Source organism: Rhynchophorus ferrugineus, unplaced genomic scaffold (assembly GCF_030347505.1).
Source record: "Rhynchophorus ferrugineus isolate W39M unplaced genomic scaffold, kcgeb_rfMv2 rfM11, whole genome shotgun sequence".
In the NCBI taxonomy this organism is placed as follows: domain Eukaryota; kingdom Metazoa; phylum Arthropoda; class Insecta; order Coleoptera; family Curculionidae; genus Rhynchophorus; species Rhynchophorus ferrugineus.
The window spans coordinates 23,826,391-23,840,769 of record NW_027472590.1 but is presented as its reverse complement, the minus strand read 5'-3'; the positions used below and the strand labels follow the sequence as shown (position 1 = coordinate 23,840,769).

The following is a 14,379-nucleotide window of genomic DNA, read 5'->3' as shown; positions in this document are numbered from 1 at the left end:
TAGATATATGTATATATATATATATATATATATATATATATATATATATATATATATATATATATATATATATATATATATATATATATATATATACGACATTTTTATATAGTAGAAAAATCCAATTTTAAACTTTATTTTCAAATAATATAATAATATAAAAATATGATAATGAAGAAAAACAAATTTATGGGTTTATTTCTTTTAAATAGAATTTATTCAATGTTGGTTCTCTAATGTTAAACAATTTAATTTATAAGTTCTTTGTTTATAATTATATTAGGTACCTTTAGATAGATTAGGTATATATGCATGCAAAATCACCAATAATTAATATGAAATAATCTCAAATAAAACTAAATCATTATGCTTTCGTTTTCTTTTATATAACTGTATAAAAAATAAATATATAACAAAAATATACATAATAAATAACTATCACTGTTTGCACCTTGTACATGAAAATTATACTAAAAACTATAAAAACTAAAGGTTATTTCCGCATATCCGACATTTTCTGTAGTCGCTCCAAGTCTTCCTTTTCTGACTGAATTCGGTACTTCAGCATCATATTTTCCTGCTCCAAGAAGGCCATCCTGATGGCGATCTCGTCCTGTTTGATTCTTCTCGCATCCCTCGACCTCTTAGCCGCCTCATTGTTCTTCCTCCTTTTCTCCATATATTCGGTATCTTGCGTCTTGTCCGAATTATTTTGGATTCGTCTCATATTTTTGTTGGTGGTCGTCCCGGACGTGTGTAACTGCTTCAGCATCCTCTCCCGAAATTCCGCATATTTCTTCACAGAATCCTGTATTAGACCTTTGGTGAGTTCCGGGTCAACTTCATCGTCGTTAATCAACGTAGTAGGGTCCAGTTGCGTGATGGCACCCAGGGCTAAGGTGAGAGAGTCTTTCGGTAGGACTTTAAAGGGCCGTGCTCCCCTGGATTTGGGGGACTGCGATTGCGCGGACGTTTCTGATCTCGGTTCCGATTTAACAGACGCGGGACTGGGACTTTTCGCGTATTCCGTGGCGGAGGAATCGGTCTGAACAGCTTCCGGGATGTATGAAGGTGGAGAGCATTGTCTTTGGACGTATTCCGATCTGATGGAGTTGGAAAAGACGCTCGAATCTGGACTGGAACAGTTGTAGGGACTCTCGGGCGATGGTTTCTTCGATAAATCCAGGACCTCCGGTTCAGGAGACAGGGGGATGTACGGGGGACAATAATAATTCGAGTATGGCGCTGAATACATCGCTGCGACATCGTATGAGTGATGGAACGACTGAGTCGCGTGGTAGGAGTGTTGCATCTGAAAGAAAAAACAAATATTAGCTAAAGCCTTTGTAAAAACGAAGAGCCGTTTATTAAACTCGATGTAACATAAGTTAGAATTTTTAAAAAATCACCAACTCACCATTTTTGCGTCGTAGATAAAGAAAACAATTATACAAAACAGTCAAAAAATTCACTGAAACTTTCTTTTCAAACACTTTCTCAGAGACACTGTGCCAAATGTGAAACACAATAAGCTCGATATTTAACCACTTTCAATACTCTCCGAACTGCCGACACTTTTAGAATGCTTCTTCATAGAAATTGCAACCCTTTACGAAGGGGTGAAGTTACCCCACTCCTTCTGACCGTGGGCGGATCTCGACGACATTGCAGATTTTATTGCAAGGATACCGTTATAGAATGACGATACAGTTTTTCGACCTTCCACATGTTGTTTTAAAGGGGTATACTAGATTATATATTTGAAAATCGTTTTTCTCTATCATATATGTAAACTCCATTGCCTTAAAAGTCTGTACTATAGAGGATTTTTTTAAATTTAAATAATTTTCGGAGATATAGCTCTTTTAGTGGCGTGGCATCTAAATAAGAAATGTTTATCGCTTATTTGGAAACTTTATTTAATATCTCAAATTCTATTGAACGAATTTAATTCAAACTTGGTGCGAGTCTTCTCTACGCAATTTTCTATCGTATAAAATAAAATTAGATGACCGTTCTATTTTTCAACCTTCCACATGTTTTTTTAAAAGGGTATTATGGTTTAGATATTTGGAAAGTCGACTGTTTTTTCATATATTTAAAGCTAAATCATTTAATAATGTGTCTTTAAGAGGAGTTTTTTTTTAATTTATATATTTTTCGGAGATATAGCTGTTTTGTGACGCGGTGTCTAAATAAGACAAGTTAATCGCTTATTTGAAAACTACTTTTTTTAATATCTCAAGTTCTATTGAACGGATTTAATTCAAACTTGGTGCGAGTCTTCTCTTTGCAATTTTTTATAGTATCAACTAAAATTGGATGACCGTTCTATTTTTCGAACTTCCCCATGTTTTTTTAAAAGGGTATTCTGGTTTAGATATTTGGAAAGTCGACTGTTTTTTCATATATTTAAAGCTAAACCATTTAATAATGTGTCTTTAAGAGGAGTTTTTTTTTAATTTATATATTTTTCGGAGATATAGTTGTTTTAGTGACGCGGCATCTAAATAAGAAAAGTTAAATACGTATTTCAAAAATACTTTTTTTAATATCTCAAGTTCTATTGAACGGATTTAATTCTAACTTGGTGCGAGTCTTCTCTACGCAATTTTCTGTTGTATAAAATAAAATTAGATGACCGTTCTATTTTTCCACCTTCCACATGTTTTTTTAAAGGGGTATTCTGCTTTAGATATTTGAAAAGCCGACTATTTTTCATATATTTAAAGCTTAACTAATTAAGAATGTGCCTTTAAGAGGATTTTTTTTAAATATATATTTTGTATAATAATATATTGGTGCGAGTCTTCTCTTTGCAATTCTCTATAGAACAAAATAAAATTAGATGACCGTTCTATTTTTTGACCTTTCACATGTTTTTTTTTTAATGGTGTTCTGGTTTAGATATTTGAAAAGTCGACTGTTTTTTCATATATTTAAAGTTAAACCATTTAAGAATGTGTCTTTAAGAGGATTTTTTAAAATGTATATATTTTTCGGAGATATAGCTGTTTTAGTGACGTGAGTTAATTAAGAAATGTTAATCGCTTATTTGGAAATTACTTTTTTTAATATCTCAAGTTCTATTAAACGGATTTAATTCAAACTTGGTGTGAGTCTTCTCTAGGCAATTTTCTATCGTATAAAATAAAATTAGACACGACATCTAAAAGGGAAACTTTGGACACGTTTTTCTCCAAACTACTTTTTTAATATATCAAGTTCTATTGCATCGATTTGCTTGAAATTTGGTGTGAAGTTTCATTACGTAATTTTCTATCGTACAAAGAAATTGTAATAGCACAGACGTAATTTTGTGAAAAAAAAACATTTTGATTTTATACGATAACAGCGTTTCTCCAGGTTAATAAATTCCTCGTTAGACTCATCATTATTTAACGGTATAAGAGGTATGAATTCATCGATTCCACGTTGTTTTTAACTCATTTGTCTGGCCGCAAACGGAGCCCGAACAAAAGCTTGCATCAATAAAAAAAAACGTCGCAAAACGGCTACTCCCCATAAAAAACCAGTCCAAATAAATGCGAAAAAATTCCTTGAAGCCGTAAAAGTAAAAAAAGGAGGCCTTTTATTTTCAGCCGGGGGAATAGAAAGTTCCGATTCGAAGGGCTTAGGGTGCAGACAGTTAAAAAATTGCCAATTGAAATTTTTTACATAAGCATGAAAATTTTGATTTCACAACTGTTCGCCTTGATTTATTTGGAACGGCCAAATATTTTGGCGTTTTCTCCTTTTGTTGTCGGAATCAATCCCCGTAACTTTGTGCCAAAACCCGTCAGAATTCGTATAAATTATTACATTATAAATATTATATACACTTGACTTAAACCAGTATATTAGTTATAAAGTTAATCATTTCTCTTTCATAATACACAAAAGAGTATAACTTATTTATTTTGAATTTATTTTGACAATCTCTTCAATATAATATCAGAAACATATTTAATATATAACATTAATTACAGCAACAAATGTATATATATAATATAAATATATTTATATATAATTTATATATAATATAAATACAATATATATATATATATATATATATATATATATATATATATATATATATCACTACATAGTATAAGTCTACATAGTATACATAGTATAACAAAGTCGCCTTTTCTGTCCCTATATCCCTATGTGCGCTTAAATCTTTAAAACTACGCAACGGATTTTGATGCGGTTTTTTTCAATAGATAGAGTGATTCAAGAGGAAGGTTTATATGTATAATACATGCATAATATACTATGGCAACATTGCTAATTTTAGAGGTTTCTAACGTGATGTCGTAAATTAACCTATTTCTTTAGGCTTATTTAGCAATTAGCACAAACGCTGCCTAACCCTACGAGTTAGATCAAATTAATGTACTACAGTATTGTACACCATAAAAAAGTCTACAAAATAGTCCGCGATGGTATATGTTTATCTTTTAGGGATAACCCACATTAACCATTTTTATTGTTTACTTTTTACGTGAGAAAATGGCTTATTTACGAAGCTATTTTAAGCAATACGGCATTAATCCTTATCGAATTAAGTACCTTAAATACAGTGTGCAATTAATATAGATCAATATGGTTCCTTACAGCATGTAAATTAAACAAATATTTTCGGAGATATTACAAATTTAAAATTTGCGTTTAAAAATGTGTAATGTAATAAAAATTGTATGAATTTAGATATTCCAAAAATAGCAGGAAATCTTCATAGTAAGTATAGGGGAAGAGGAATTGTTTTACTCCAAATTTAATGCGTGCAGGCCAAGGGCAGTAATGAATGAACCAAAAATACTGGATCGATTTTAATCATGTTTTCATTGAGTGACATAGGCATATATGTTTTATGCCCGTACAAAGTCGGAGCGGGCCGCTATATATATATATATATATATATATATATATATATATATATATATATATATATATATATATATATTAGCTTTAGGAATTATCGACTGAAAACAGTCGAAACAGTCGATAGTTAAAAAAGTAGCATGTCGAATGCCCGGTTCGTCCGTTTTGTTCAATTCGTGATGTCAGGCGAACATGTACGAACCTTTTCCTGTACAAATTGTGAGAGAGGAAAGGATGGAGATAATTGCTTGCACCTAAAACCGAAATATGTTCACTAACCATAAATACTAAGTAAAAATTAAACATATATTAATAGTGGAAAAAAAACTAATTCATGACATAATTAAAAATGTTCGCCCAAGAATTACTATTAGAGCTTTTTTAATACAGTAAATGCTTTATGTACTTTTGGACGAAAATAGAAATCGAAGAGAGTAATCGAAATATTACGTATTAATGCCATAAAAACAGTCCAAAATATTTTATTATTCATCATTCACAATTTTAGTCTTTTTACTATATTACATTAACAATCTTGAAAAACTACCAAACTATCAAAAGAATCATAAAACTATCTATATTACATATAAATCTATGTAAGTATAAATTGGGTATATTTTTACACACAACGTTAAAAATCAGTCGAATGACGACTGCAAAAATAACAAAACGAAACAATAAATAGTAACAAAATCAGTCGGGACGAAAATAGCGACTGAAACAGTCAATTTTACACTCAATTAAACAGTTAATATTTATCTTTATATTATTATTAGCGTTGAGAACTCTCGACCGAAAATAGTCTAAAAAATCGATTGTCAAAAAAATTAATGACTGAAAATAATATCTACGCTTCGACTGTTTTTTAGTTCGTGATATCAGACGAAGTTGTAGGAATTTCTACCATTATAAGAGAGAGGAAAGGACGGAGCTAATAATTTGGATCAGTTCATTTTAAATTAACTGAAATAGGTAATTGGCATCGTTAATTAATATTATAATGTAGTGTTACTTTGAATTTATGAAAAAGGAATGAGAGAGTTATCGGAAATAAGTTTCATGGTATCTTATTTTAATATTTGGAAAGTAATGAAGACATTATATGAGCACATTTGTTCCAACCATACAATAAGTGAGACGGAGATGTACGTATTCCTTCTCTTTCTAATTTATTATATTCCTGTATTTTTAATGGCCATGGAAATACATTTTTGAATGTTAAAAAAGAATTTTCCGATCAGAAAATTAATGTATTAGAAATATTTAGTATGAAAATTGAATATGGTTATCACCTCTTTAACGTTATATTTAACAACTGCTATTATAAAAACTTCTTCAAATTATTTGGAATTGATGCAATTTATGAAACTATTCGAATCTAAGTTTAGTTTTCAAGATCTTAGGAAAGAAGTTTTTATAATCGAAATACTTGAACAAATATTCACAGAGTTAATCAAGAAAAATATTACCTATTATTATCATTAAAACAATAAAAAGTATTTTACTATTTATCATTCACAATTTTTTTCTTTTTGCCCTATTACATTAATAATTTTGAAAAATTGCGTTCCAAGATGCGATATTAATATGTAGTGTATTGTTATTTACAAGCAAGCTAAGAAAAAAAAACATAAAACGACATATATTACATATAAATCTATGTAAGCCTAAATTCTGCATATTTTTTCAAGGTTGCATAGCCACAATGTAAAAAATCAGTCGAATGAAACTAGTAGAACCGAAAATACAAACTAAAAGTACACTACTGAAACAGTCTATAGTAAATAGTAATAAAATCAGTCGGACCAAAAATAGCGACTGAAATAGTGGATAGTAAAAAGTAGTTAGTTGCTAAAGAGTCGATAGTTCCCAACCCTAGTTACTATCATAAACATGGAATATTAAATGAAGTAATACTTATTTCTTTATTAATTAAAACAAGAAAGAACATAATTACGCACTTTATTTTTTACAATATAGAAATTATATTAAAGAAATTTATTTATAATCATTAAATGAACTATCGACAGCTCAAATCTATAAAGTAACTAACTAAAATAATTGATAAAGGACAAGTTTACCAAATTATTGTTAATAATTCATCAATCAAATTATATAGTTAGTTTGTGTATTAATATAGTTTTTATTCTTTATATACATTTTTCGCCTAAACTAGATATTGAAAAACAATAAATATAATAAAAAACGATGTTTATTTTATAAAATAATAATTCCTTTAGCTGAATTTTTTAATAAAATCGCACCGATTTTTTACTTGTTTATTCCGCTATTCAATTTTTAAAAGAGTAAAGGTCATTTTTAGGTACACTTTTTTTGATTGGTCAATTTATTTATTTCACTTTATGTAATATCCAAGAACACCACCACTTAACTCACTATTATAGCTCGTCCGTAAATCTATGACATTTGTTGATCTACTGCACCAACTAACTCACCAACAAATGAGAAATTTTGATGCACAAATTAATGTATTTATTATCTGCAATGTTTGGTTATGGCTTTGTTACTGTTGTTGTATTGCTTTGTTTGTTGGATATACTAATAAAACCTAAAATGGATTAGAAGTTAGTTTCAATAAAATTTAAAACAAAAAAAGTATTTATATATCATTTTTCACCGATCTGATGTCTATTCCAGGTTGCTTGATTTGGGTGTATTTCGTTTTATTGAAATTTAGTTGTTTGTAGAGCATAATACATTAATATTTTAGGTCTAAAAACTCTTCATCCTTCTTCTAAAAAAGCACTTCTACAACACACACAACATACACAAACTTGTACAAAACATTATTTGATGATTATTATAAATATAAAGATATTTTGCGGAAATGGTCTCCAATTCATATATAGACTGTGAATGAAAATGCCATAGAAAAATATCACAGAAACTGAATAAAATAGAAGAATCTTTTTTGTTTAAAAGGACTAATTAAATTAATAACCCAAATCCAACCGCTATTACTACAAGATCCCCTCAAATCACAACTACTCTGTAACAAACTAACTCAATCGTGTTTTAAGTAGTATTATATAGTAGTCGTGTTGTAATATACGTAAACAAAAATATTTTCCAGATTACCCTATTATTAATATTATTATATTATTATAACCAAGACAAAACAATTACTGGCCGGTTTGGTTGGACGGTTTTCCTGCTGGGGCATTATCGTAAATTTATGCTTGTGATTGTCCTTAAGCAAGAGACAAAATTCGACAAAAATTAATCCCAGTATCATCAGTAAACAAGCTGGGTAAGACCGGATGTCTTCTGGGATGGTCTCCGATAGGCGAAACCGAACCAAACCCCAGTTGGTAAAAAAGATATTTTAAAAAATAAGCAAAAATAAGCCAAATTAGCTCTAAAGGAAGACACCAATAAAACCACTCAACCGCTTCAGCAAAATATCACAAATAAAATACTCATTGAAGATATACTTTTATGGTTTAGATTACTTTTTAAATAACCCCAAAATAATATTATTTTAAATCAAATATTGCTAATTGTCACAAGGTAACGCCTTTGAGGTGCTTCAACCACAAAATGATAAAGAGAGTCCATATTTTTTTATTGACCGCCATACTATTCAAATAATTTTAAAATCGCTAAACGCGAGTATTCTTAAAAAGTAGACCCGTTTTTAGGTAATATTTAAAAATACCTGGTCGGTACCACCGTTGCAGGTCTAAAAAAGGTTCTCGACGTAAACTGGACTATAATCCTATTGCACAGAATGTTTTATTACTGACGCTCGCTCTTTATATATGTTTTTCGGCTTTCTTGATGATGTTTTAATAGCTATTTTATTGAACCAGGCTTTATGATCAACGAATTGATTATTGTCGAGGTGGTTACGAAAGATTTCGTCATTTTGACTTGAAACCCCCATATAATAGGCAAAAAAACTGATTATCTGAGGGTTTAGGTTATTTAAAATACAAATAACAAGGCACTGTCATAAAGAAATAATCTCCATAATAAACTAATATGCCTTATTTACAAAGTACATAATGAATAATTTCGACAATCGATTTTATTGAGAATTTAATTTTTATTTATTTAGGATTATTGATTTGGAATAATTTTAATTATATCTGATCAGTAATCCAAAACCAAGGTAAGAAAAACAATAATTGACGTGAATAAAACTTATTATATATGTTAACTTAGATATTTAAAATACAATCAATAAATGATAACGTGCCAGAACACTGAGGCTCATTCAAAATAATGTTGTACATATGGTACATATGATGTCTGGAGACGTGAAATTTGGCACGGCTAAAGATTATATCGAGGAAGAATTTCTGTGTCTAAAACTTTTGTCTAATATGCCATGCAAATAATCGATTCACATTCCAATGAAACGAATTGAACACGTACAAATCAACTAACCTGAACTAGCAGCCAGATAGGTAACCACAAAATATATAAACAAACATTTTAGACTCTGGCCGACGCGCTGCCAGCTCTATAGTCTATTCAAAATAGCAGGGAACTCGGGCCAACACAATTTATGACGTTAATGCGTTGCAATATTGCCGAATTTAATTTTAACTTTTAATTTATTTTAGCCTATATATATATATATATATATATATATATATATATATATATATATATATATTATAATATTCTAATGCAAATAAGACAAAGATATAAAAATGTTGTAAAGTGTAATTTATTTTAATATTATAGTTCAATGTTCAGTGCTATTTCGAATAGACTATATATTTTATACGGTATGTTATTCATCGTTTCTGTTGTACGTAAATCAATAACGGACGCGTAATTTTTTAAATCAAAATCTGGCAGCGCCGTACGGCAAAATGTCGGTAGACAATTTTGAATCGGAAAACAGGACTCCAAATTGTACGTTTGAAAGTCATTAAAACAAAAAGTGAATGTATTAAAACATTATTAAGTTTTTTAATTTTAAGCAGTATTGTTGGAACTATTAAAGATTTATGGCCAGTTAGGATAAAAACTATTAAGAAAGATATGATCACGTAAAGATATTCATAGAGAGAAAAATAACCTAATACCAACACACCAGTTTGGGCATATTGACAAGCATTCAACAATTCACCAGGTCCACAGAATAACAGCTATTATTGAACAAGTCTGCGAAAGTAAAAAATTATGCTCAGCTATATTGTAGATGTAGCGCAAGCCTTCGATAAGGTATGGCATGAAGGCCTTGTTCATAAACTACAGAAAATGCTACCAAAATAAAACACCGAACTGTTAAAATCATACATTACAACCAGAAGAAGCTTACTCTACAATAAAAGGAGCTAAAGCTGAAAAATGGGACCAATGCTTTATCTACTCTACACTTGTGTTATATCACAATTGGAGAATATTACGGAGGCTACATTTGCTTATGATACTGCGATTATAGCTGTCGGAGACAATAGTGAAGAAGCCTCACGAAAATTGGAACAGGCAAGTGACAATATAAATAATTGGACACAAGTTTAGAAAATGAAAATTAATGAAAGTAAATCTGTACATGTACAGTTCACCTATAAACACACCGTACAAGCACCAATAACATTAAATAATACTATCATTCCATATAGCAACAACGCTAAATATCTCGGAATGAATCTCGATGCAAAACTTAGCTGGAAAGAACATATAAAGAAGAAAAGAAAAGAATGGAACTAAAATATAGGAAAATGTACTGGCTAATTGGAAGAAAACCACAATTGTCAGTTCATAATAAATTGCTATTATATAAGCAAATACTGAAACCTATATGGACATACGGAGTTCAATTATGGGGATGTTCTGCAAAGAGTAACATAAATTAAATACAAATTTTTCAGAACAAAGTCCTGACAGGTATTGTGGATGCACCCAAATACTATAGGACTGATCTTCATCGAGACTTTCAGATACCCACAGTCAGTCAAGAAATCAAGAGAACTGCAAAGGGGCATGAGGAAAGACTCCATTCTCATGAGAATATTGAAATATTGCAGCTTTTGGATACCACCAGAACAGGACACAAACTCAAAAGAATCAAACCATCTGATTTTGTGTAGTGTTGTGTAGCGAGGTGCATATATTAAAAAAATACAGCAGTGACATGATACCTAGATTTAAGTTATCATGAAGACAAATTGTAGGTTAGACGGAAACGACTAGTAACAATGTATTAATTAAATAATAATAAAAAAGTTTTTGTTTCCTCCGTTCCTCTGTTCTCTTGTCTACTCACATTAACCCACTGTATTTCCTATTATACCATATTCTTTGTTTCTATGCTATTGCATGTGTACATTTTTTAATTATTAGAATTAATGATTGAATGTAATAAATAAATAAATTCTAAACTAATATTCATGTATATTCTTAATAATTACACACATCTATGCATACTTTTACACTCTACAATGCAATTTTCTACAGTTATCCTATATTAGTTATATACTAATCTTTAATTGTTTCCCCTCTTATTACTCCGTGTTGATAATTGTCATTATTACTTTGTTTTAATTTTGTACTAATGGGGAAAAATAGCGTTCAAGCGAAGGAATGACCTCAAAAGTGTTATAAGCCGTATGCTCTGTTTCCTTTGGTAACTTCCCAGGTTTTGGGATCATTATAATTTCCGCCTTCTTTCAAATGTCTGGGACATGGAAGCAAGAACTAAACGTAAAAAGGTAAGTACGCTCTCGCGTACCCAGCCGATCTACCAACAACAAATATAACCGCTGTGGCAACATACGCAGACGCCACTGCCTCCCATGAAGATTCAGCCGTACGCTCTGTTTCCTTTGGTAACTTCCCAGGTTTTGGGATCATCATAATTTCCGCCTTCTTTCAAATGTCTGGGACATGGAAGCAAGAACTAAACGTAAAAAGGTAAGTACGCTCTCGCGTACCCAGCCGATCTACCAACAACAAATATAACTGCTGTGGCAACATACGCATACTCCACTGCCTCTCATGAAGGTCCAGCTATAGCATCAATCAACCTACAAAGACATCTAAATCAAATACAAATGTGTCTGAAATCATAGCATATTAAAGCCACTGAAACAAAATCCTGTCATATAACTTTTACGCTCCGTAGAAGAACATGTGCACCACTCTATATCAATAATTAATTGTTAACTCCCCCAAGCCGTATGCAACGCCTATCGACGCCTAACTTGTGAAAGAAGCACATACTCGCCAAACGGAAACAACTTGGACTTAACCTCTACCAAGTGTATTGGCTTATCGGGTGCAAGTCCAAGTTATATATACGTATATATATATATTTATATATATATACGTATATATATATATATATATATATGTCATGCCATATATATGTAGAATTAAACAACGCTAACCTATTATTATTTAATAATTTTAAAATTAATTATATTTAATAACGTTATTTTTTTATTATTTTATTTACATTAGCATTTTGTTAGGTCAGAATCAAAATAAACGAAAACTTAAATTAGATGCGACAACGTTGTATTATAAATATTGATGATATTTATTGGTTCTTTTATTGGAGTGTGCTTATCTTTAAAGAAAATGCTTAAAGCTCCAGACCTGTACACGCGGTTTTTAATAATGATTAATGATGTCAGTTTATTTTTGCAAATTGTGTCGGAACTAATATTCCCTGAAAATTGGCACATCTTGAAATGACCCACCCCGTTCTTGGAAAATTAATATTTTCACGGTTCCATCGAGTTACGGTCACTTCGTAAAGCATACCTACCGGAAGGGTTAAGCAAGCCAACAATCAGCAAGTATTTACATATTTCTTACGGCTCCGACAATCTTTTTCGCGGAAATAATGACAGCCAATGCGCTATAAATCACGGACCGTGCCTTTCAAGGTCCCAACGAGGGAGTAAAGGGTTGAGTTTCTAGTCCTTACCTACGTTTTATGCAAATGTTTCTAATAGCCCAAAGGAACAGCGGTTCGGCCCCGTATCGGGACCTTTTCGATAGATAAAGTTCCATTCTGGTTTGCTAATACACCTTCAGGTCGACCATTTTATAGCGGCAGTTGAATTTTATGGTCGTCCTCGGACATTGAAATATCAGATTAACTTTCTACGTACGTTTGTCCTCGATTTTATGACGTTATTAACCATTTCAGATCATTGTGAATTGATTGGTTTAACGTCGAAGTATTACAAAAGTCTTGCACAACATTTACTCCATTTACTCGTTTTTATTGAAAATATTAACGGGCTGAGTTTTTATTGCTTTATATGTTTATTATTTAAAATCGAAGTTCTAACATTCTGAACCTGACAATTACTGATTCTTTTTAAATTACAACGTGATGTGTCGTGATATTATTCCTTTGATCCCACATTTCAAATATCACTGAAATACATAGTAGAATACAATATTTAATTATATTTATATTATTTATAAACCCAACTATATCGAAATCGAAGAAAACTTTGACCTAAAACCAGATCAGATACCGGTAATCCTGACACTGAATGAAAATAAGCAAAAAACAATATCCACCGTTACCAGAGAAGACTGGGTAAGATTTGCTGAAGAATTGAACAATGACATTCAACTAAATGTACCTCTTAAGACAGTCCAATAATTACAATTTGAAACAGAAACTCCCTTTGCAGATATCCAGCGAGCTTCTTGGGCTAATATTCCAGAATTTAAAAGTGAAATTAGAGAAATTATTGATCCAAAAGAAATCATGGAAACGATAGCTGGAACACTAAAGCTACGAAACAAATGGCATCAAGATAAAATGACTGAAATTAACAATACTTTAAACAATATAAACTAAACGTTGGAAAAGAAAATACTTATATTTCATAATAAAACATATGGTCACTCTTTGAGAAACACTAATTAAGTATGTAAAGACAATAAACATTGATGGAAAAAGATAAAAGTTAAAAATACTTTTAATTAAAGAAAATAAGACATGAAAAACTAAATAAGGAACTCGCATTTACAATATTATTATAGTCAATATATAGACTATAGTCATGTGTCGTAGCTTTAGTGTTCCAGCTATCATTTCCATGATTTCTTTTGGATCAAATTAGATTTGTTTGTTAGTAATTTAATTTTGTGTATATGTCACAAAATTATATTATTATTTTTGTATTGTTTAGGCTCGGCACCAACTTCAAACTTTTTTTTTGTTAAAAATATTTTGCTTTCCAGTGTTAGATATTTACTCAATAAAATTGCGCAGCTACTTCATTAAGTACTACAATGGATCGTCTAAGTAACAGTACAGCGAACGTACGACGAAAAATAAGAATAAAGAAACAACGATCAAAAATAAGGAACGTTTCAAGCCCAGGGGTCCGCTACCTAGTCTAGGTAATGATTTAACATGTTCCAATCAATCTAGAACAAAAAATGTTTAATTACACCATAGAAACAATTGCCTACAACGTTTCTAGGACGTTTCATATCATAGATTTAGTGGTTAAAAAGCAAACTGACTGTATTTTA

General features: G+C 30.7%; 1 protein-coding gene across 1 annotated transcript; it reads right to left on the bottom strand.

Moving 5' to 3' along the window:
• Positions 1-253: 253 nt before the first annotated feature.
• Gt (giant) lies at positions 254-9,368 on the bottom strand. Its single transcript, XM_076417353.1, has 2 exons — positions 9,301-9,368; positions 254-1,312 (listed from the first exon to the last, which is right to left on the bottom strand). The coding sequence occupies exon 2, from the start codon at positions 1,310-1,312 to the stop codon at positions 494-496; it is 819 nt and encodes a 272-aa protein (XP_076273468.1). The 5' UTR covers positions 9,301-9,368; the 3' UTR covers positions 254-493.
• Between the last annotated feature and the right edge of the window lie 5,011 nt (positions 9,369-14,379).